The sequence below is a fragment of the Cheilinus undulatus genome, linkage group 6 (assembly GCF_018320785.1).
Source record: "Cheilinus undulatus linkage group 6, ASM1832078v1, whole genome shotgun sequence".
Classification (NCBI taxonomy): domain Eukaryota; kingdom Metazoa; phylum Chordata; class Actinopteri; order Labriformes; family Labridae; genus Cheilinus; species Cheilinus undulatus.
This window is the reverse complement of record NC_054870.1, coordinates 28,310,585-28,335,881: the sequence shown is the minus strand read 5'-3', so window position 1 is coordinate 28,335,881 and position 25,297 is coordinate 28,310,585. Positions and strand designations below refer to the sequence as shown.

General features: G+C 37.6%; 1 protein-coding gene across 2 annotated transcripts in view; it reads left to right on the top strand.

Annotated features, from left to right (window-relative positions):
- arid5b (AT-rich interaction domain 5B) overlaps positions 1-25,297 on the top strand; it is a 111,110-nt gene that overhangs the window by 40,084 nt on the left and 45,729 nt on the right. For both annotated transcript variants that reach the window (XM_041789715.1, XM_041789716.1), the window contains one exon: positions 10,277-10,507. In XM_041789715.1, coding sequence (XP_041645649.1) covers positions 10,277-10,507 — 231 coding nt within the window. The remainder of the gene's footprint in view (positions 1-10,276; positions 10,508-25,297) is intronic.

Sequence of the window (25,297 nt, the reverse complement as noted above, 5' to 3'; positions counted from 1 at the left end):
TCTCTACACCTGAGTGACGGATGTTTGTATGCTTTGTCTTCAGAAAATTAAACAGTTATACTGATGCTTCCTTTGTGTGCAGCTCCCTTTCATTTCTGTGGCATCTGCTGCGTCCCCTGGGTCATGATTCATACCAAAGCACAATAAAGCTAAAGCTGCAACATACAGTACTGATTCATTGTGCAGTTTCTTTAGTCCAAAGACGACCTGAAGCACTACACTGGAGTTCAATGAATAAAGAGAGACAGTTTTGTTGTGTAAAACTATGTGACTGATGTAATTTTAAAGCTATTCCATGCTTGCTAAATGACTTTAGCAGACCGTCCATTTTATATAATTGTCCTTCTGACATCAGGGATGGATTGCTCAAACCTTAAGTGGAAGCATACATTTGAATCTTCAGTCCATGTTGCACAAAGTAGTTCAATAGTTTCCTCACTCCTCGTCTTGTCATGAAAGGTCTGTGTCTGAAAATACAAAACTTTGATTTCTGTTTTTGCATTTCAATTTGAATATTACAAAACTGGTTCAGTCATGCTTCTTTAATCTGGGAAGTGTTAGTAAGATCAAGCCCATCCTGTCATCTGGAGACAGCTGAACTCATCCATGCCTTTGTCAAAATCCTGGTTACATTATTGTAATGTACTCTGTACTTGAGTTACTCAGTCAGCCTTGAAGTGTCTACAGCTTAAACAAAGTTCTGCTGCCAGACTCCTAAATAAGACCAGACGTATGCTAATATCACCCCTGCTTTTGCTTCTTTCACAAGCCATCAGTGTATTATAGAATGGATTTTTAAAGGAGACAGAGAGACAGAGAAATCAAAATAGAAGATAGATCTATGTAATTGATTGCAATTTCATTGTCACACGATACAAGCAAAAGTTGGACTGTTGCAATCAGATTAAAAATGTTTTATTTTATGATTTAGCACTACTTTCTCACTCAGTATGTGAAGATGTTACATGTTTGCACTAGGGCTGAACGATTTGCAAAAATAATCTGATTGCCCCCCCCCCCCAAATATGGCAATTGTGGTTTAATATGCGATTATTCTTGGGTTAATCTTATGTATTTTTTGACAAATTCAAACAATAAATAATTCCATAAATAAGAACATGTGCATGGAAAACTATTGAATTATTTCCAAAGTAATAAATCCATAGTAGCAGGAAGCTGAATATGGGGGTGCAACAGGCTTTAAGCTATAAAGGAGGCAGCTGGGGTGGGGGAGGTGAGGCTGGCTACCAGCTGGAGTATGACTTTCGTGAAGTAATGCTGCGCTTCATCAGTTTTAGATCAAATGAGCTAACTATGTCACTCATTTTGATTAAGAAAAACATACATAAAACACAAAAAGGAGGATTTTTGTAAACCATTATAAAAAAGTTGACACCTAAATGTTTGCATAATATGCAAAGTTAAAGAAATATTGCAACTAGTACGATATGAAAATTGGAGCAGGCCATATTGCGATTTAATCTAATTAGCGATGAATTGCCCAGCCCTAATTTTCACTTCAGTCCTTAAAACATACTTTGAAGTGTAAGGAATGATGATGAATAATGAAAAAGACTTAGCTGATGTAGGGCTGTTGGTTCAGCCCTCTACTCACTTGTTGTTTGTACAACTAATATTTACAGATGATATAAGCAGATAATTATTGCCAAAATGCAGGTAATAAATATCAGCAGAAATTTTCATATCTGCCTTAACCCATTTAGGCTCATGTGGATAATATCGTGCATCCCTTAAAAATAACAAATATTTGAATAACTGGTGAACTTTAAAAGATGTGTAACCCCACCCACTTTTGTCTTTGGACTTCTGCTGTAGCATCTTTTCTTCCAGTTACTACAACAAACTCACACAGAACACTGAAATGAATATTTATTGAAAACTTGATTCAAATGAAATACTTTTTAGTAATTTTTTTCACAATGTAATTTCTATTGACTTGTAACTTGTACAGTCTCTGACTGTTGCCATGTTAGCCTCTGAAAGTCAAAAGACAATCTGGGAGCTGGGATTTCATGCAGAATTAGGTGAATAGGGTCTGTTATAACCACTATTTCTCGATTGTTAATATCCAAATTAAACACAAATGTTGCAGTCCATAATTTAAAATCTAAAAATCTCTAACGTCTTGACACTTTTGAAAATGGCGCTAAGGGGAACCAGCGAGTCCTCTTGATTTACTGATCAACAACAGAGATGTACAGGTGTGCATGTGTTTATCGATGTCTGATGTCTGCAGCCAGGCTCTCTTGAAAAGTTTTGCAGATTGGTTTAGGGATGCACAATGTTATCGGCCTGATGCCCGTATAGGCAGGTATAAAAATGTCTGCAGATATTTCAAACAGATATTTTTGCTGTGAATATCAACTACATTTTTGCCATTTGTTTAATAAGTTTGAGAAGTTTTAGGCTGGACCCACAGACCTATGCTATTTGAGGTGTTTTTCTTTGTTTATGCTCAGTCTTAACTTTAAAGTGTATTTTAAGTACTCAAGTTTATTTTTTTGTTCATCCTTATACAATAAAATGTGTTCAAAGGGCTAAAGTTTTAGGTCTGAAATATATGTTCTGATACTGGTATCATTTTGATATTAATCTGTAAATATGTGCATATTGGATATCAGCAAAAAGCCCAAAATGATGCATCCCTTGATTGGTAAAGTTAGTAGCAGATCAAGGCTGTGTTAAATATACTCCATTTAGAGATGCTCCGATTGTAGGAATCAGACATCAAACATTTTTGACCATTAAAACGCTTAAATATAAGTTTAAAAGGTCACATCTTCTACCCAAAAATAAATCTCATCTCTAAACCAGTCATTAAATGTGCTAAATGCCTGCATTAAATTGATACGACTCAATAAACATCTGCATACCCACATTATTTGCTGAAGGCCGTTGTCTGTAAAGTGGGCTGATATAAACCAATGCAGATGTTAAACTGATGCATCTGTGCATCTCTAATTAAATCAGTTCTTATCTTTTGATGGGACATAAAGAGCGGTGTAGTACTTAAAGCACATCCTAGCAAGAAGGTGAAGGCAGTACGTCTGCAGATTTTTAACTTTGACACGATGCTCATCACATAAAGCAACAAAATTAAACATCCAGGTTACCTGATTTTGGGTTATTTTTTGTTTTTAACTACCAGAAATGAAAGGCAAACCCCTGCAGACTGTCCCAGCTGTACAACAACACTGACAGGGTTAGGCTATATCACTGAAATTTTGACCATTTAGACTGTGTTTTTTGTTTTTTTAGTTAAAATATAATGACTGTCTGAAGTTTTGTTACATTTCTGTACTACTGTTTCCTGAAATAATAGTTTGTATAGTTTTAAAACTAGTGGTTTGATAAAACATTAACTATTTTGACCTTAAAAGGAAATGTTTGATAGTCAATCACAGCTTCAGGAAGCATATGGCAGAAATCTGTTAGAAAATAACCAGACAGGAGACGGCACACTCAGTCATTCCCAGTGTCTTAGTCACAGGGCTTTGTCTACACATTTCTCTTTCAGAATCCTAGTGTAACATTAGGGTTATGTGGTTAGTACAGATGTATGTCCTGTGCTGCTAGCATTGTTGTTTATTGAGATGGATGCATTTATTCATAGAGGAGCACGAACAAAGAGTTGAAAATGATGGAGTATGTTTATTTTCTCTATTGATATTTTGCTATTATTTCTCTTGTCATTTATGAGTCTGTGTGGGGAAATGAGATGTTTCAGACATCAGATATTCACTGAAAAAACCAATAACAGGCACTGATATTAAATGTTCTGTATTAAGTGTTTTATTGGTCTGAGGGAAGAGACAGGAAGTGTATACAATGTCATACCTTTGGCACTGCTTTCAATGTGTCATCTTTTGTTATATAGAGCCTCTGTGCTACTACTCAAACAGCAACTATAATCATAAATGTTGTGAGCAGAAGCAGTAAAAAGAAGCCATAACAGAACTAATCAAGGTCTTTGCTCTCTTTTGTACTATCAGTGTGAATGGAGAACAAAGATATCTTTTGACTGCCTCAGAACATTGCAACAACTATTCTACAGTCAGGTACTGTATGATAAAACCCACCTCTATGAGGAACACATTGTTCATTCTCCTTACATGTTTTGTTTTGTAGTGCTCTACTTACTTGAAAAACTGTATCTGTTCATATTTTCCTCTTTGTTGCTTCCACTAAATGGCTGTCCACTTTAAAGAGAGAGATTGAAAAATAAAACAAACTGTAAAATAGAAATTTTCATCCCTTGACTTGCTTCTACAATTCCCACGATGCAGCTCAATCGCTCATCTTTCATTAGGGCTCTTGTTGGCTCATAAATTCCTGTGCCTTTTATTCGCCGTGCCTCCACATGTTTTCAGTTATAGATTTGTAGCATGCAACCCAACCCTGATGACATCACTGTGACATCACCAGGGTTATTTTCAGACTTTGGAAAGCTCCGCGAGAGCCACAGGAGACATTATACAACCTTTTCACTCCACTCCACTAGTAAAAGTAGTGTGTAGCATTAGAGGAGTGGCCTTTAAAGAGCATCAGCTGTAAAGCACTAAAGTTTGTACCTGACTAACTTTATCAGTTTACTGTTTATTGAATTGTATTAGAGTTTACTGAGCGCTGCACTGACTGAGTGGTTGTAACGTCAGCTGTCCTGCAGAGCAGTTATGACCCTGACACTATTGTAGTTTATGAGGTCAGGAGCTTTACAGCATGTTCTGAAAATAATCTCCCACACCACAGCTGTTTGATCAACATGCTATACTGACAACCAAAGAGGGCTGACGGACAGAAAGAGAAAAGAGATCCAGAGAGTGAGAAACATATTGCATAATGTTCTCATGCTGTCTTCCAGCTCTCCAGTAATGCAGCCAATTAGAAAGCTTACATAAAGATGATGTCCTTTATTTCCAAAGGTAGGACTGTATGAACAAAAGGTTTTCTTTTTTAAAGTGTGTGTATGTTCAATGTAAATTACATGCACCAGTGCACACACATCAACGTGTATGCATTGCAGTGCCTTTGTACAGTTATTAATGCCCTGCGGCTCTCTCTCCAAATTGAATCTAATCAAGTGAAATGCTGCGAGGGTCCTTAGGAGAAAGAGCAAGTCTGACGGTGACCGCTCACAATAAAATCCTGACATTTGGAAACAAAGCATGCTCTACCTTGGAGCTGTAATTGCATATAACAACGGCTGCAGCCTTTAATGAATGTGCACAGCTGGATACATATGTGAATATATGTGTGTTCATAAACCTGTAAGTTGTGTGGAGATTAACTCCACATATGCTGTCTTTTTTGCCTGTGCTTGAGTGTTTAAGTATATGTGTGTGCTGGGTGAATGGTTTTAATAATTTCTTTTGAAGTGGTCGTCACACTGGAGTACAGTGGAACTAATTACTCTGATTGTCTGGAATGCAGCTGCTGTAAATATGCTATGAATGGCGTCCTTCCTCCCCTGTTTCTGCAGCATTTTTCAATGATGCTATCAGCCTCCAGCTTGATAAAAGAACGTGAAAAAAGAGGAGAAACTGCATTTTTAAATAGACTGTTTGTCTTTAGGAAAGCAAGGTGAAAAGCTCGGCTAGTTAGCCATCCTTGAAATATTAACTCAGCAGCAGAAATTCCCATGAATGTCATGTCCGAGGGCTTTGTAAAAGCAGACAGCACGGTGAATAATTCATGTAAAAATCCTGTTTCAAACTGCCTGACTCTGCTTCATCAACTGTTGAACCGTGTAGTCGGCTTTGTAAGCTCGAAAAATATTAGCACTCCACTTTCAAACAACACGCCAACGAGAGCGAGTGAGTCCACACAATGTGATGCGATTGTTGAAACGATTAGTTAATTAAATCAGTTAGTGAATCAGAAACTGTTCCTCTGAATACCCATGTGAGTCATATAAAACAATGAAGAAATTCAGGTTTGAAATGTTTGTATTCAGAGGATTTCTTCTATGATATCAAACTAAATGCATCTTATTCCTGAGCTTTTGGTTGATTTTTCTGAGACAAATTTTTAAAGTTTGAATACTTATGGGTGTAAAGACAAAATAAACAAGAAAAGAAAGTTAAACTTTATCAGCAGACAAACTGTGGGTCTTGTATCATCTTTAGAAGTATTACATACATTTTTTGATGGATTTCAACAATATTTTTTTCCATGGTTCTTTAAACTGAAGATGCTTCATCCCCGTCTGCATATAAATTATAACTGAGCATGTAATTAGTGGTAGATTATAATATTTGAGACGTGTGGGTGGCAAGGGATGTTCTGATATGATTAACTGTATAAAACTGTTATTCTAATCAGCATCTGCAACCTTTAAACTGAACAGCTATCCCTCTGTTATTTGCACATCCACATATAAGAGATGAAATATAGAAAGATGAGATTCAGTAGAAGCACATTAAATAAGCTTGATTTAATTGAACTTTGTCTGCTGGTTAAGTTCTTGTGTTTGTGACTAGTTTCAAGGAGGGAACATGGAAAAAAGAAAAATAATTATTCAAAAGGAAATATCTCAGCTGTACTTTATATTTATAGTTGATTATAGCTGTGTAAGCTTGTACCGTAGCTGTAAACCCATACTCATGTGCTTTGCTTGATATTGCTAGATCTTTCTATCAGCATAACTTTCTGACTTTTATTGCAGTTCATTGTGTCAGGTCACTGTGTACTTCCTATCCTGAGTTTCCTTCTTCTTCTTTTTAATGGAGGTTTGCAAAAACATTCATTATCTCCATTAGTGGTATGAACTTTGTTTTGGGAACTAAAGGTTATATTCACTAGTTTGATCAATGTTGTGTAAACGTGCATAATAGCATTTTCCTCTATCAGATTAGCTCAACCAAGATAACGTACAAGAATGTATGACATCTCTTCTTCTGGGTTGTTTGAAGCTCCCGTGAGGGATGACCAAAAACATGATCAAGATTATTTTGACTGATGTTGAGAACATGACTTTTAAAAGATTAAAAGTCTCATTTACAAGGCAGCGGACAAGCAGCGGCAGAATAAATGAGTTTCAAACATATAACATTAAACATAAAAACACCAAAAACACAGATCAACCAACTCCTGAGTCACAGAGCAGACAGTCATCAGTCAAAACATCTACAACCTGATGCATTTCCTCCAATGCCTTCAGTCTATTCTTAAAATGATAAAGAGTGAAGACTTTTACTTGTAGAACTATTCACATGAATAAAATCACACAAGTATGATGGAATCAGGTTAGGTAAAGCCTTATGGATAAGTATATGCCAGTGATTTAGCCTATGAGAGATCAAAGAAGGCCAATATCATTGTTGAATTCATACAGAATACAATGATGAGTTAAGGGCTTAAGATTTATTACAAACCTCAGTGCGCAATGGCACACAGTATCTTAAGTCTTGGGATGATGCATTTGTAAAACATCACTGTAGTAAATTAAAGGCCTAAAAGTGGCAGCAACAAGTTTTTTCTTGCAGCAAAAGAAAAACAAGACTTTTTTATTAAGTAAAAGCCCAGACCCAACTTCAACTTCTTTACAGGTTGTTCAGTATAAAGCTTTAAAGTCAGAGAATCATAAAACAAAAAAACAAAGTTTTTATAAGAAGAGACAAACTAAATCACAACACCCTGAGGTGTGTGAATGGTTGGCAGGTTCAGTGGCTTTTTCTCTGAGTTTGAACAAATTATAAAGTTTAGTTTTGTCAGGATTTATAACCAGTTTTAACTCACACAGAGTGTACTGTACAGTATCAAAAATGTCATGTAAGCAGCAGAGAGCCTGATGATGTGTAGGAGTGGTGCAATATATGACAGTGTCATCAGCATATAAATGACAATGCTGTTGATATAACGTGTAAATAACACCGGTCCCAAGACTGAGCCCTGAGACACTCCATTTTTAACTTCAAGATATTTAGGAGTGAAGCCTTAAATATGATTACTCACTGAGTTTACAGCTCCTGTGTCACATGCATTTATTGAAAATTCAGGACACTTTGAAAAACATTCAGTGAAGGGAAGTTAATAAGTTGAAATAAGTTGAAATACAAATACAAATATATCAAATATAAATAGAAATAATGATAATTTTATAAACAATAATGAGGAACAAAACAAGAGCAGCACTGCATGCGGCACAGTAATGATTATGATTTTCTTGTTTTATGGTTGCAGAAAGCTAAAACTATAATTCAAACTGAGTAACTGCAGCACCACATGACCTGCAAAAGTAAACAAGATCATTGTTAAAATTTTCTAGATAGTTATTTCTGTTCTCTGAATTGGCACTATCCAAATAAATATCGATTGATATTGAGAGTTTGAGTCAGAAAAAGATACTCAGACATTTGCAGGACAAAATCAGGGTAGAGTTGAGTGGTTGGCTGAGGAGATTTCTTTAGCAGTTCCTTTCAACAGCTAAAAATGCTAGGGATGCAACATTATCTGAGAATACAATAAAAGAACAAATATAATTATAAATCTCATGAGGAAGGTATTGTATATGTATGTATTTATACTGAGTTGAGTGTATTGTTGCATTCTGATAATGTGATGGTGAAATATACAAGCCAGCTGCACTGACTATTAATGACATGCTAACATTACAAATAATATCTAATGCAGTAATGAAGTCAGACATATCATAATTTAATCAAACAGTTTTGTCTGCAGTCAAGCTAGAGGTTGAAGATCTTAAATCAAAACAGAGAGCTGTACTGTGCACTCACAGTTTGCAGGTAACAGTTTGTTTCCTCTTAAATTATTGTGTATTCCTGACTGGTATAAATAGATTCAAACATTTATGTTTGTGGGGTAACAAGGTCAGCACTCACTCACACACGCACACAAGCACTCGTTCACCCCTGCCTCGCCTAAATTGCTCCGAGGATTTTCCAATCTTGAACTTGCTTGTTAAAAAGACCTTGTCAGTCAAAGTTGCGAGCTTCCAGAGTTGTTGTTGACATTCCCCTTGTCACCTCAACAGTGATGCATGTCATGCATTTCAAACATGCAGCCTGACAACATAACATGTTTGTACAGTTTACATGAGACAGCGTTCAGTCAGTCACATTGTTGCTGCAAGGAAAGGGTGTTAACCTTTTATGCTAAGTATTTAAAATCAAATGGTTTCAATTGTTTTTGGATGAATTAACATGCAGCAAGAGGGAATTGTTCCCTGGAGTTAATATAATTTTACAAACTAACATTTCTTTGCAGTAAAAATGTTTTCCCAGTCTTGTTATCTTGTTTGTTGTTATTTTGTATTTTGTTTGGGGAGTTATCTGAACCAAGGTTGAACCAAAAATTGATCTGTTTACAGACAATCCGTCACATAAAGCAGAACTGAATTAAAATGCTTTTCACTGATTGGTCAAATAAAATAAAACCATCGTTTCTGTGATGATGCTTTGGTTGGTTTGGATGTTGGGCTCTCCTAGTTAAGATAAACCTTTGGTTTATCATTTTTTTATTTTAGTCTTTAGACAAAATATCTTTTAGTTTTAGTCCCATTTCAGTGATTTCTACAGTTTTTAGTTTTATTCTTGTTTTAGTCGACAAAAACTCAAGACATTTTTGTCTAGTTTTAGTCCATAAAAAGTCCTCACGCTGAAGTCTTTACTTTTAGTCCAAGCATTTATTTTCTTGCCTAAATCTGGTACCAATTCATGGTAGTGTTTTCTACACACTCTGCCAAACCTGGGGTCCCTGCTTTCTACAGCTGAGAGGCAGAATAGCTGCAGCTGCATTGTTTTTTGACAGATTTACTTACAGTGGAGAATTATCACAGGTTTTGAATGTCTGACAAAATCTAAATTACATTTTAGTCTAATTTTAGTCATCTTGATGAAAACTAAACTTACTTTTTGTCAGTTTTAGTCATCACAGATCTATTTTTGTTAGTCTTAGTCTAGCTTTTGTCATGGAAAAAAGGCTGTCGACAACTTGTTTTAGTCATGGTTTTAGTGGCTGCTGTGGTGCAGCCAAAAAATGACACAACTTATGCTACAACTTTACTTTTTACAGTGCTGGGCTTAGTGTGGGCTTTACACCATAGCTGGCGCAACAAGACACAGAGGTGGTGATGAAATGTGTCTTCCAAAATGTAGAGCTTACATTAGGTACAAATCATTCAGGAGCACTTGAAAACAAATCAGTTCCTATTTCCCTTAAACTCTCTCTTTGATGTGACTGTATATACTCTCTATGGATTCTCTAACCTTGTCTGTGTATTTGGTGTGTTTTTCAGGCCAGGAAGAGGATGGGCGGAAGATTTTGGTCCTCAGTTACCCCCAGTATTGCCGCTATCGGTCCATGTTGGCGCGGCTCAGAGAGCAGCCGTCCTCCCTGCTCATCGACCACACAGTGCTGGCGCTGGGCGGCATCGCTGCGCTGGGAGGAAGCACGAGGATTCTGTACTGCCGGGACACCTTCGAACATCCCACCCTGCTGCAGAATGACAGCATCTGTGATGAGTTCGGTGAGTGAAGCAGCTGGAGATTTCATTGTAGTTTTTGTATTAGCCCATCCAAAAAATCCAACAACCATTACAGTGACAGTTTATGGCATTTGGAGAGTTACTCATCGCCCCATGAAACATCAAACTCCTCATGTCCTAAACTCTGAATGTGAGCAGGCACTTAAAACTCATTCTCACAGTTTGGTTCATCTCAAAGTTTCAATTATGTCATTATGGTTACCCCAACCATTTGTTTGAGTCTGCTTTGAGTGAAAAAATGGACACTGTGTGCACTTTCTGGGCCAAACTATTTGATTCCATTGTGCTAAATCCCAGAAAATGTACTTGAATCCATTTAAGATTTTAATGTCTGTAAGGTTTGACCATCAAATTTAAAACCATTAGAGTCCAAGAAACGGTAGCTTCTGTATAATTGTGTTCTAAAGTCAAATGAAATTACTAACCTTTGAAAAAAAGCACTATCTTCAAAACAGCGGCATTTAATTAGCTGAGAAAAACTGCCTGGCTCCCAGCTTTCTGCTCTTCTGAGAAGTATAATCATTTCAACTTTACATTTCAAAGTTTGTTTACTGGTCTTTGTGAATACCACTGCATATGTTAAAAGTAATCTCACATAAAATGAAGAAAATCTGGGCTTGTGCTGTTAAAAGCAGCCACATAACCAGATAGACCCCTGTTAGTAGCTAGTTCTCACTTTGACCAAACTTTTTGTATTCTAATAGATTTAGTATTCAAAAAGTGTTCTACTATGGTGGATAATGTGCCTTGTAAGAATAGACAATATCCTTGGTTGCACTGATTATCACATTTTTCTTGAACACCTGCTTTAGCTGTTACGAGCAGTTCATGGGGCTTGGTAGTCACTTGGTTGAAACTATTATGAAATACAGTGTTCAGCCTTTCTTAGTACTGTATGTGTTCTTTTTCCTTCTCCTGCTGGTGTCAATCACTTCCAGTAAGTTTCAAGGCAGGCTTAAAGGAAATAAATGTGTGCATTGTTCCACAACTCATATAAACAACCAGTTGGCCTTGTTAGCACCGAGGTGATGATAAAGAGTTTGACTCCACCCTTGCCCTGAAGTTGTAATACAAGCAGTGAATTCTGCTGTTTTTATGCTGTTGTACTTTAAATTCTACCCACAGTGAGGTCCCAGTATATGGATTCAAATTACATTACAGTGTAGGGAAAGCATGAGATGCATGGTGTGTAAGATACAATTGCAAATTCATATACGCACACCTTGACATATACACAATACAGCGCTGTTCCTCTGTGGCTTCTCTGATGTTACACACACTACACACTCTACTCTGATGTCCTTTTTTGAGTCACTTCTGTTCTGCCTCTGCTGGCAGATCAGGGCAGAACAGCTTTGCTCCACAATTCTTCAGTGTTACAGACTACAGGTGTGGTGTAACAATACAGTGCCTATTAACAGTTTTCAGCCCCTGGGATGTTATATTCTTTATTGATTTTTTAATTCAATCATGATGGATATAATTTGACCTCATTTTACACAAACAAATTACCAAAAAGACCTCAAAGTGGTGGTGTAAAGATAATCTTAGATGGATCGGTTAACCGATCTTATCGTCGAAGGTCCAAGTGCATCAGTCTGTAGAGCCCTGTATTGGTAAATAGAGGCATAAACCTATCTTTGGACCGGTTTTACCGTTAGAGATCGGTTCACTGAAGCACGATTTTCATTCGCTGTGTGCTCGCTAGGTAGCCAGATGTGTTGCACCAATCATTGCTAAAACATCTTTCACTTACAGTCCTGCACCTCAGAAATCACATCATGTTGACTAAATATAAAGAAAGGATAACTTTCGCAATGTTTGCCTGTCTGTATGCTTTGGGGAAAAGCGATTAAGAACTACGGCAGCTCATAAATCTCACCTCTTGAGACGGTGTAGCTAAAGTTTAGCTAATATGCTAACACCAAACGTAACACAAACAGCCCCGAAAATGAACACAAGAACGGTCAGATACAGAGAGAGAGAAGATAACAATGTTTTGGTGACATGTAGTTTAAATACTCACATTAAGGGGAATTATGAAAGGAGAAAATTTAATGTACAGAAAGCTGTTTTTATTTTACTGTTTTCAATATGCGTATGACACACGTGTACGTCTGCCTAGATCAGGCCATCCTTACAAACTGAGTGACCATGCAAGGAGACTAGTGAGAGAGGCCAGAGAAGCCAAGTCCAGATGTGCAAGCCTGATGGAGACCTAGCCACACAGACTCAGTGCTGTGATTACAGCCAAAGGTTGCAACTTGCGGCTAAAGTTTTGATTTCTATAATTTATCAGCGATCCATGGTAGCACAAATAATTGGACAAAAGCCTCGATAATCAACCAGACCAAAAATTGGTTGACCCCTACCAACTGTTGGAGCCTTTTTAACTTAATATGATTTTTTTACTTCTTAAAGAAGTAAAAATGCCGTCAGTGTTGTTTTTCCTTTTGCCTTTGTTTATTTTGACCTCTGCTGGTTCTCCCTGTTTACGAACACAAGTGACCTCCATTCAAACACTCTCACCAGTCACACCTATAAAAAGCATTCTGTGGTTCCAGTGAGGAATTTTGAAGTGCTCGAACATGTCTATTTGCCATTCAGTGTGCTTTCCCCGCTGCTCATGAATCCACACATTTTATTAACCCCAAGCTGGGCTAAAACAAAGGAATAATGTGATTCATCTCTCTTTATATTTCCTCCACTTGGTTTGCACAGCAGAGCTCAGCGGGCTCTTGTGCAGCATCAATTTGACATTCACAGTAACGGCTCCTCTGGTCAAAAGTCATTGTTTTTCTTTTCCCGTAAATTTGCCAGTAGGTAATTGCATTTTTAAGAGAGCGGCAGAGGTGAGACCAGAAGGGAAAACGGTTTTAAGCATAGGAAAATAAGTTATGAATAGTAACGCTAACATCCTGTGGCTGCCGTTGCTCATTCACTTGGCTCAATAATACCATTCCTCTGTGAGCCACATTTAAGCTAAAGGTTTATTTTCAGAGCCTAAGGGGAGCTTTACTTTTTTATTTTTTAGACTAAAGCAACTGGGCTTCTAAAGTTATTCACATGAAGGTTTTACTAGGTTTGAAGCAGGCTTTTATTTCTGCTTGAATTGCTGCTAGGAGACTTGTTTGTGATTTGTTTCAAAACAGCAGAGCTAAGTAATTTCCATCTCTCTGCCAAGTGAACTAAGGCCCCAAGGGCGTCTTACTTATAGGCACAAAACACACACATGAACGTTTGCACATTTGCACTTTGTATTACACACAACTGCTGAGTAAAGTTCTCCTGCCATTTACAGGCTCGTATCAAAAATACAGCAATAAAAGCCATATTAAATGCACCTTTATTAGGATAAATACCAGCGCTGTGGACACGTTAGAAGGAAATACTGTGCTGCTGAGAAATATTAAAGAATTGATCTAGGGAGCAGTTTTAGGACTTTCTTCTTTGCTTCTCTTAATGCTAATTCTGACCTTTTATATTCAGCCAGATCTGCTGTGGCAGCTCTAATAGCCATCCATCTTGTCTCGGCTAATTCACGAAAAGTGTGTCAGGCTACCTCAGGGGGGAGAGAAGAAGAAGAAAAGCCTCAGGAAAAAAAAAGTGCTACAGCAGATTTTCATTGTGCCTGTTGGTACAGTATTGTGTGAAATGTAACCATCAGATAAAGGCATGGTGTTAGTCTATTCTTAGGAGCCATAGTGTGGTGTTAACAGAGTATATGTAAAGTTTAAATATGCACAGATTTCTTTTATGATTAGTGGAATATGTTGTTCTTCTACTTTAATTTCGAGGTGAGTAATGAAACACCTAGTGCTCTCCTGCTGCTCCTGTGTGCATAATCGCTTTGATATGTCTAATATTTGCTCTGACTTCACTCAGTGATGTAAGGCCATCCCTGCTATGACAGGGGCAAGTGTCTTAGCGCTTTCTAACTCAATCTATATTCATGTTTTTTCTGCGTCACCAGTGTGCTTTTGAAACCAGCTTGAGCCAAAAAAAAAAAAAAACTGCAGTTGCGTCAGATCGTGGATCTTTAGTCCTGTGATCCATATTTATGTTCAGCGTCGCCTGTCACCCCTGCAGCTGCTTTCCTCACGGGGAATGACACAGTTTTTGTTTATATTATCATGCACTCTCTGCTGCCAGCATGGATTGATTATACCCATCGCTACTTTGCGTCCCCGATTTGATTTTCTTTCCAGGAGGAAAGTAATATCAGTGGTGCATGATGGCAGAAAAAGAAAAAAATAAGTCCACATAATCCTGACAGTACTTGAATGAAAAACAAGCTCTTATATAAATCTAAGAATAGAGCAGGTCTTACGTTCAGTGCTGTAACAATATTGGCTTAACTGTAGTGAGAAAAATCCAGAAATACTTTGAGTGGGCCAGGTCTTTGCAGTGCAGAATGACAGATGACAAGGTTCAAGGTTTTGTTATAAGCTGTCATGCTTCTGTTGAATATTTCTCACATTCATTTGGCACTGTTACTGCATAGGCGACATAGCAACTACATAAACATTTGTAAGCTCGGCCTGTGAGAAATTTCAAGATTTACATCACAGAGCAGCTCACGAGACGCTCATTTGAGCCTCTGTTAAAGCTCCTGTGAGAAATATTAGGTTTTGTTTTGATTTTGGCACCCTCTGTGGACAAAATGGTAGTTTCTCTCTGATGATCTTGTCCTGTAGATGTGTAAGTGGTGTTTTCTGACAAAATATTAAGAATCTCATTCTACTGACTGTAAACTGTCAAATCAAATGTATCACTTCTTGTAATAGCTGGGCTTGACACTTGAATCTTCAACTTTGTATGAAACTATTACATATCAGTCAATACACTAATCTAGATTCTTTGTCAAATAAATCTTAAAGTGTGAAGCAAAAGTACCCTGGATTTAAAAAAAAAAACACGCTGAAATGTTTGTGAACTCCTGTCCTCCTTAGTGTATCTTTTATATCCCACAGTGGACCGTGGACAATAGTGAACAAATGGTGGACGAGAGCTCAGCAATATTTATCATCATGCATCACAGTTCACTGCTAAAGTGGCGTTTTGTGGCTTTCATACGACAGTCAGATGAGAGGAGAACAACCAGCATGAATTTAAAAACACAGAAAAAGGTTTTTATTTTGTGTAATTTTTCAGAATCCTTTATCTGTTTTATAAATAAGGAAAGGATTTATGAAGTAACATTTTCACCTGATAACTACAGACATGAGACCTTCATCTGCACAAATAAATGAGATGCAGCGTGAAAACATGCATCATTTTTCTGCTTAAAACTTGCCAAACCTGCCTGTTTTTTTGCCTATTTCACTAGATGGAATAGGAAGTAGGAAATGAGTATCTGATTTTGGACATAATCACTGTGTTAAGCATAATCATAAGCAGGTATGATGATGTCATCTGGTACCAAATAAGCCAGTAAAAAAAATTCAACTGCAGTAGCTGAGTTTCAACCTGTAGAGGGCAGTCAATATGCACATTTTAACACAAATGTAAAAATTTGATATTTTGTACCCAACTTGAGTTTAGATAACACTGGTCATTGTTGCAGTGCAAATAAAGATGGATGGATTTATTGATTGGCTAATAAACACTAATAATATCAGCTATCAGCTAACTTTTTTCATAACTGCTTATGGTTAAAAATATGACTTAAGAATCTTTTATTTTTTCTAAATTTCTAACTGAGGCTATTGATCTTCAAAAAAATGGAGAGTACTTTGTCCGCTAACATAAGATCACTGCATAATAGAACATTTTGACGCCATCTGTGGCTTGCTGTAAATTGTCTTCTCTGACATTTATTCCACTGCAGCAGTGACAAACATCAACATGTACAACAAATAAACAGATGAAGAGGCATTATTAATTTGCCATTTTTAACAAGCTTAACTCTCTTCACAGGAGCTTTAAGTAAAACATTTCGACCAACATTCTTCTCTGATTTTGAAGTTATGCTGACCTCCCTCTCTCCCCCATCTGCAGAAACCTAACCCTCCTTATGTAGGCTCTGCTTAAATCAACAGCATTTTGAAAGGTAGTGAGGCAATCATGTTTGAGGTAAAGCAGCTCCGAGGAACCACCCCCCCCCCCCCACCACCACCACCACACACACACACACACACACACACACACACACACCCTTTTTCCTCCCTTTTTGCTCTTTCTCTTCTGTGCCATATATTCCCCAGGTCTCTCTCTCTCCTTGGCACAGAAACTATATATTTCATGCTCGGCTCAGTGTGTTTTGTTTGAAATATCTCTCACTCAGTTCTGGTTTGATTTTTATTAAAAAGAAACATTTTCAGAGCAATCCTTTGGAATCCCTTTTTTGTAATCCCCTAAGGGTGGGAGGAGTATAAAAACTATTTATTGCTTCAGTATATTAAAATTGTCCAGATGCACTGATCATAAACAGAATTTTATGGTCTATTTTTGATCTGTGGTGCATGTGTGCTAGTTTTTCTACATCTGTGGCTGGATTTTTGGTCGTGCTTGGTGTGTATTTATGAGGGTGTTTCTGCCTGTCTGAGTTTGTTGCATCTGTGTTTGACAGAAAAAGAAAGATTTCCTGTTTGGTCTCTGTTCTTCTAACTGAAACTGATTCTGAAACATATTGCTCTAAAGAAGGACAGCTGCATTAAAAGAAAACTGTGAGCAGCAAAAATGCTAGAATCTTAACCTTGAACTGTGTGATAACATCTTTAAAAACATTCGTTCTCCGTTTGCTTGATTGGGCTGGGTCACCACACTGAACATACAGTGTGATGTCATTGTTTCCACAACTTGAAGCACTTCTCTCTCGCTCTTTAAACATAAAATCAGATTAGATGAAATATGCATATGTCGATACCGTCCCATGACAGCCCCGTCTGTTAATGTAATAGGCAAACTGCTTGCTAAGCTCATGTTTTCCCATCTCCTCTGCAGATTTGTGTTAACCACCAGCCCATGAATTTTTCATCGTCCATATGTCAGGGTGTACAGAGGCCGGAGAGGAGAAATTTAGAGGAGAAAAGAGGACATGTTGTAGCTCTATAGTCTGATTTCATAACCAGGACATGAACTGTAGAGAACAATAAGTGAACATCTGGTGAAAGGGCCACTTATTGTGCAGTCATGTCCTCACATATCTACAAATTCTAACAGGAAATGAAAGATGCATTATATTTACAGTATATGTTATATAACCAAACATACTATGCATTATGGGAAGAATGCAACTTTTTGTTCCTCATATACATAGAGCACTGACACTATTCTGACTAAAAGCCTTTTCTTGTACTAACATCTGCAGCGTTATGTCTGAGCTGAATACAACACAATCTTTCTGATTATCCCTATTATGTCATCACTTCTACACCAGCTCTTTGCTTCTTATTTTACATTGCTGCGTGTCTATTTTTAGTAAACAGGACATAGAGATAAATACTGTGAGCATCTATCATTAGAAGAGATGCTTTTCAACACTCTGAGCCTGGTATGTACAGTACAAAGTTCTGAATTAAAGCTCCTGTAAAGTTTTTTTTTAACTGGTTATGAAACAGATATTAATGTTAATGCCCCTGTGTGAGCATTAAAAGCAAAGCATAGATAGCATGCTGTTTGTTTATATGGTAATTTTTAATGCCACATTAGCTGAATCCATGGGGTAGGTGTCGACAAGACAGAAAACAAAAAACAGAATTATTTACATTTTTCACAGCTGTTATTTACTATGAGTAATACAATTAAGGTTTAGAAGGCTGTAGAATAACATTTTTTTTTTGTTACCAAAGACATAATTAATATTGGTTTATCATGGGGGAGTCAAAATCAAGACAAATCCAAGCTCCTCAAAGCAGATTTAAAATGTATTTACAGGGTCATAACATGACATGACTTCTTTTCTGTCTCATACTTTTTTAGTTTTTCTTCCTTGTCTAAAAACGAAGGGAGAAATGTATGCAAATGTTAAAATACTCAATAGAGTTGTGCTCCAAGCTATAAGTAGTAGGGTTTAGATCCAGGACTTAATCTACATTTTCAATTTGTGTATTAAAACCTAACTGGAAATGCTGCACATTTTAAAAAATTGGGAAACATGCCTTTACTTTTGTTACATGGTCATGCAGACGTAAAAAATAAGGGTGTTTTAATTGTTCAAAGCAGTGGTTCACAGTTCACTGGGTATCAGGACCCACCACAACCTCCTGGAGACAAATTTTTTGAAAATGTTCAACCACTCAGATTTACTTATTAAACCCTAAATCAAAAACATACTTAACACCCTAAAAAATACAAGTCTGAATTACAGATTGTTCCCGGGCATCTATTTCCCCATTAGCAGCTAGCTCCACCAGCCTTCGTTCCTCTTTGCAGATTGATATCATGCTTTGATATGTGATCTTTTTCACTTTGGTTAAGTAGTTATACGCAAGTTCAACCCTGGATAGCCTATATTCAACTTTATTTCCATTTTCTAGTTAAAAGCACTGTCATACAGCCCTGTTCCTACGACACACTAACTGCTAAGCTTTTCATATTTACATCTAGCTTAAATGCTGGAGCTCAGACAGAAAGGCAGCAGCCATTCACTGAAGCTACAGCAGCTCCTAGTGGTGGGAGGTTCGTTACAGTCTAAGAGCATTAGACCAGGAGTTCAAGCCTGTGTTTAAAAAAAAAAGTCAGGTAATTAGTTTAACCGATTCGTTAATCTTGCGCTGACTAATTTGATAAATGATTTATCCATGCTCATCCCTGGTCTGAATTACTCTATGTCCGCTAAGGGAGTCCGTACATAGCCCCACTGGAAAGAGTTTTGTGACCCACTTTTGGGTCCTGACCCACCAGTTGAGAACCCCTGTTGAAAAAAAGTACCTTGGATTTTTTCATGTTAACGCGATGACTACATGAATCCCAAACATTTTTCTGAGTCCATGAAGTGCACTTTTTCTACACTTTTAATAAATGCATCATGTCCTATTCTTTAAACACCTTTATATTCAGCATGTTTTATTTCAAAGACACAACTTACTTTCAGTGTTTTTGTAGTTTTTTGGCCAGCTTACTAATTCTCATTACTGTGTTATCAAAGTAAAACATCTCACTAGTGTCATAGTTCAAGGATACCTCACATCAGAGAAGATCTCCAACCATAGCCATTCATATAGAAGTGAGTAACAAATTCTAACTATCCCAATTGATGCCTTTTTTCAGTGTTCTGTTATCCGATTACTCATTGTAGGTTATGAGAGTAGTTTTTTAGAATGGCTGCAGTATTTCAAACAAACATGAGCACACTTCCAAAGTATATTTTTCAGACTTGTAGCAACTTGTAGCTGCTGTAACACATGACATAAAGATGGGTTAAAGGTGCAAGAGTGTTGAATGTGGAGGATCAGTCACTGGGTTAACTTCATGTCTCTACATGTCTCTACTTTTTACATGCTGAAAAACCTTAAATGTGGGAACTAAATCAACAAATACATGATGTTAAGATGATTGGATAGTGCATAAAGTGACTCTAATAAAGGGATTCGTTTGACCACCTGTCATAATAGTAACAAAGAATCTGACAGACCAGTAGATAACAAGACGGATCTTAATATTGCTTAATTTCTTAAAGCACTTGTAATTGGAAGTGTGATAAACTGCTCTTGATTACTTTACACTTGAGCTGACCAGGCCAGCTTGACTTCATTTATTCTTATCTTGGATGATTATTTCATTAATACGCCTGTCAGATGGAGAGAAATTACAGCTGGTTCACATGTTTTAAATCAATGCTGCAAAAAAATGTGTGCTATTGTTATAGCTGTATGTAGGGAAGTCCTAAGTGAAGGTACTGATGCATTTTATTTTCTCAGCGACAAGAGGCCAGTGCAATTATAGTGGCAGAGATTTGCATGGATGCTGCTATAGCGTCAGTGTTATCAGAGCTTGATGACATTTCTTTGTGAAAAGAAGAACAAAGAACAGTAATGAGTCCTTTTCTTTTCAAAAACGACAAAAGTCATGTACTGACATATCTATAGTCGCCATGGTTCGCGTTATGCAGTTGTATATGGAGTTACACGTCACACGTTTTGTTGCTCTGATTGGCCCGTAAAGATGTGACAGACAGAACATTCATCCAATCACCCTTCAAAAGCTCTGCCCTTTTCCAAACACCATTTATGGGAGGTTTTCGTGTCAGGTTAACAACAACATGAGTTACTGTAACATGTGTCAAAGGGACTATTTTATATGGATACAGATATGGTATGCTTTGAGATATTGGCTCAATTTCTTATGTGCCTTGGATGAAAACAGTTTTAAAGCACTGATCTAGATAACAAAACACTAGGCTGGTCAGACCATGACATGCCTTGATCCCAGTATAAGATGCTACCATTTACTAATGAGGTATGCGGTAGGTATGCTTGTTTTATGCTTTGGTAACTGGTGATACGAGATGAATAAATTAAGGCCTCAACAGAACTGCAGGAAATTACTCATTATAACTATAAAATGAATCAAATAAAATGTTAAATAGATCCCATCATGATCACTCTAGTCTTCCATAGTAATCGATGCCACATAGAGAGCAATAATCCCTGTATCAAATGTGAGTTGTGATCCACCTCCAGAATGTCCCTAATAAAAATTATGGCACAGCGTGTTGCAATGTGGAGTGAGCACATCTGACTCATGGCTGTAACTGTAGTTGCTGTTTACAACGACTGTGTCTCTGGTGTAGAAACAGCTCAGCCATCTGCAGCCGAGTTGTTGGGTTAAGTGTGGAGCATCTTTCACTCGTATGCAGGTACAGGCGTGTTGTCACCGGTTGTTGTTTCTGAAAAGAGCTTGTGTAACTTCAGTGACGTCAAATATTTTTTCCACCGCTGATAGATGAAAGTAGCAAAGTGAGGATTATACTGTACCTCATGACTTTGATTGATGCTTCCAGTTTTTTCCAAAGATGATGCAGACAATTCTTTGAAAAAGAGGATTGTGTCACTGCCGGCAGCTGCTTTGATTATTTACTTTATAACATCTTGAATAATTGAATGGGAAAAATGATAATTCTAGTTGTGTTTTTTAAAAATGTTAGAATAGAATCATACACTCCCAAAAAATACAGCCTATCAGCTTGTAGTACAATGAAGGACAAATGGACAGATATCTGAAAGTATCCATTGGCCTGTTTTGTTCTAGGGCAGATGATTACTTATAATCACCGTGGCTTATTACTTTATGGCTTTTCAAAATGATAAAGTCCCCATGATTGGGCTCATTGGCCAACTCAATCCCATCAAGTGTAACTGGAGCGTGATCTATTAGAATACATATGTTTTATTGATGTTTGGGCTTCTTGTTTATCCTGGCATTCATTTATTTATAGGTCGATGCTGTGATTTTTTTTTTCCTCCAGTAATGAATAGGATAAGCCTTGAAGCTTATCCACTGCTCCCTTTCATCTCTCCCTCCCTCCCTCCGCTCCCTTTCTCCCTCTCTCTCTCTCTTTCTGTCTCTCTGTCTCTCTCTTTCTCTCTCCCTCTATCCTTCTCTCTCTCCAAAAACCAAATTGAAATACTGTATTTTTAAAGCTGCCTTCCTGCCGAGTTGTTGCTGCAGTCTGTCAGTATCAATGATGTGGAAGCATTTGAAGGTTATTCCGTTTTTAGTAAATCCTCCACATTATGTAACTGTGATTCTGTTTTGCATTTGGCACTCTTAAAAAAAGGGTGTGTATGTGGGACAGTCCCTTCTGTATGCTCTTAATATTTCTTTTTGCTAAATGGTATTTATTGTTCAAATCCCTCCTCTCTTGGAACAATAGCCATTAACAACTACCTCCCAGCAGCTGAAGTGACATATTCACTTGATATTTACACCTTGTACTGAGTTGTATTGAATCTGCTTTGCTGTCTTGACAGCAAAGCAGCTCAGCGAGTGGTTAAAGGTTGAATGTCGTTTTGGACTCAAACTAATACCATAGAAATGAAACTCTTGAGATGCAATAGTTGAATCACTGGTGACTAGTATTAATGTAAATTTCAAAAAAATGTTTTTCTAAGAGATTTCCGTGTTAGTTTGACTCTCTGTGTCATCATGTCATGACTCCTTTGTTGGCGTTTGTGACATGAGTCAGGGCAACATGAACAGAAGTTAAAGGGATACTTCAACATTCTGGCAAATTTGCCCCTTGCCTTGGATCAAGCTCCTCCTTCTACTGGATGGCTTGCCGCCACAGTGTTGTCCTGCTCGGCCCTGTGCTTTGGTTTGGTAAGTATTAAACTAGAATATAAAAGATTCAGATTTTAAAGCTTATTTGAAGTGCAGAGTTCCACAAGAAGTGGATGGGTTTTACCCTCAGTGCCAACTGCATCTGTGGTATGAATTGCTATCGTATCATATTGTTTATTTCATGAATGACCCTGGGAGTCCTGATCTGACGTTATTGTTATTCTCCTGATGTACAAGAGCACAACATAATGAAAACTTGGTTGCAGTCTAAAACAGTTTTGAGATTGACCAATAGAACCCTCAAAAAGGAGAGTGCATGTAAGTGTGAAACAGCCGCTGTAAGCTGCCGGTGTTTAGCCGCTTGGTGAAAATAGATGTTTATGTGTCTTATGTTACCTGAGTGTATAGTCCTGTGTGGCCTAGCAGAGTTCCCTCCATGTTATAATTACCTTCTGTGAGTGTGTGTTACTTTGCTTTGAGCTGAATACTTGGTGATATTATTAAGTCCCCCAGTGGTCAGAGGTCATTGCATTCCTCAGCATGTGTGTCAGTCAGTGGATCCAGGCTGAGATTAAACCCAGCCATGTCTCAAATGTGATGTGTGCTAATAAGCGCTTAACAGGTGACGCTAGTATCATGAGGCGATCACATGAGGAGGATGGAAAGAAAGAGAACAAGAGAGGGAAGGAAGAGATGAAAAAAGACACCAGATAAGGAAGATATCCTCCCTCTAACTGCATCTTATTCCCAGTTTAAATTGAGTTTGTGAAATGTCTCCTGTAAAACATGTCGCACTGTGACTGCGTACCATAATTTTCTATTTACTGTGCAAATGGAAAGCTTCAAGTCGACAGGCGTTCTTTTTTTTTATGAGTTTGCGCAGCGGCAAAGAACACACATTCACACCCCTATTGAAACACACACCCCGATGAATCCAATGAGAATGATTTCATAATCCGTCGCAATAATAAACTTCTTTGAACGGTTTAATTGGCTCTTCCTGGAACGGCGCGGCTTTGCTTCATTTGATCTGATGAAAGAGTAATGTTGCTTCTCCCCAGGGGGAGCATGCACAACAGCGCACAAATAATGAATTAAGAGCACTACTCTTTTTTTTTTTTTTCAAAATGACTGCAATAATAAAGCAGGAAAATTCATATTGCACCCCCCTTCCTCCCCCCTTTAAATTGCTTTCATGTTTTCTTGGTTATTTATTGAATTTTCAGCTTGTTTTAAGTGAACATAATCCGGATTCCTGGAAGGGTAATGAATCGAGGTCACATCGAAATTGATTGTCATCTGAAAGTGGCGTCGTGTCTGGCAATATTCCAGAAACATTCTTCATGTGTGATTCTGTGAAAAGTTGCACCTACTATAGACTCCTCTAGCACTCTGAATAGCCTGTACTGCAAAGAGTGAAATTAGATTTGAAATAAATTTGGTGTATATAAAATTGAAGAAGACCTAGAGAAAAAATGAGAAAGGAATATGCAAAATTGAAACTGACAAAGTCATGATGGTTTGGGAGAATGTCCTCGTCTCTCAGCTGAGGCGTATTAACAGTGACTGTATGAATGGAGATTCTATGTACAGCAAGAGCACGGTCACAGAAATGAGCTCATTACTGGCATATAAATTATGTATGTGCACATACACACATTTATCTGTATGTGAAGAGATTTTTCCATTTAGATATCCATCTCCCTGTAACCCTTTACAAGGAAAAGATTTCAGAGTAAACTTAAACCCTTAGCCTCAAATTATCCCCAATTCTACCCTTGAAAATCTGTTTCCCTCGTATGTTATGACAGGACATAATCACACACAATCATTTAAACACTGCTCATAGCTCCAAGAAACTACATCAGCCATTTACACGACATTATAAGTGAAAGATAAAAATACAGGAGCATATTTTTAATGTCCTGGTAAACACACACTTGCCGGTATGTGGGCTTGTCTCCATGGCAACGCCAGTCAGAGCGTGCCCAGCCTCACGTTTTGACAGCTCCTCCTGATGATGATTGATAATTACTACCTGACTTGTTGTCCCTGTCTCCACAAACATATGGCAGGAGCTGCCCTCCGTCGTATATCTGCCAAAACGTTCCCTTTTTCTGATAATAGCTTTTTAATGTTTCGTTTTGTTGTGCATGCACAGCAATCATGCACACACACAACCCCCCCCCCCACCCCTTTGTAATTACATTTGCTGCTGCTCACATAATTATTACAGAAAGGAAAGGAAAGAGAAATAGATAGAAGAGGCAGGAGAGTGGGAGAAAGTCAAAAAGAGGTGGAGAAAGGGGGGTGGGATTGATTTCACTTTGTGTTTCTCCCTGTGCTACTGAATTTAAATTTGACAAATTGTCAGGATCAACACAAAGAAGCAGCTTTTTTTTAACAGTATAGCCACATATTAGAATATAAATACCAGATAATACCGCGTGTGGTGGGCTATGGTTTAAAAATGGTAAGCGAGAGTCTTTATTCCATATCTATGAGCTCGGTATTATATTATGCACCCTGTTTGCGTGCATAAAGCTC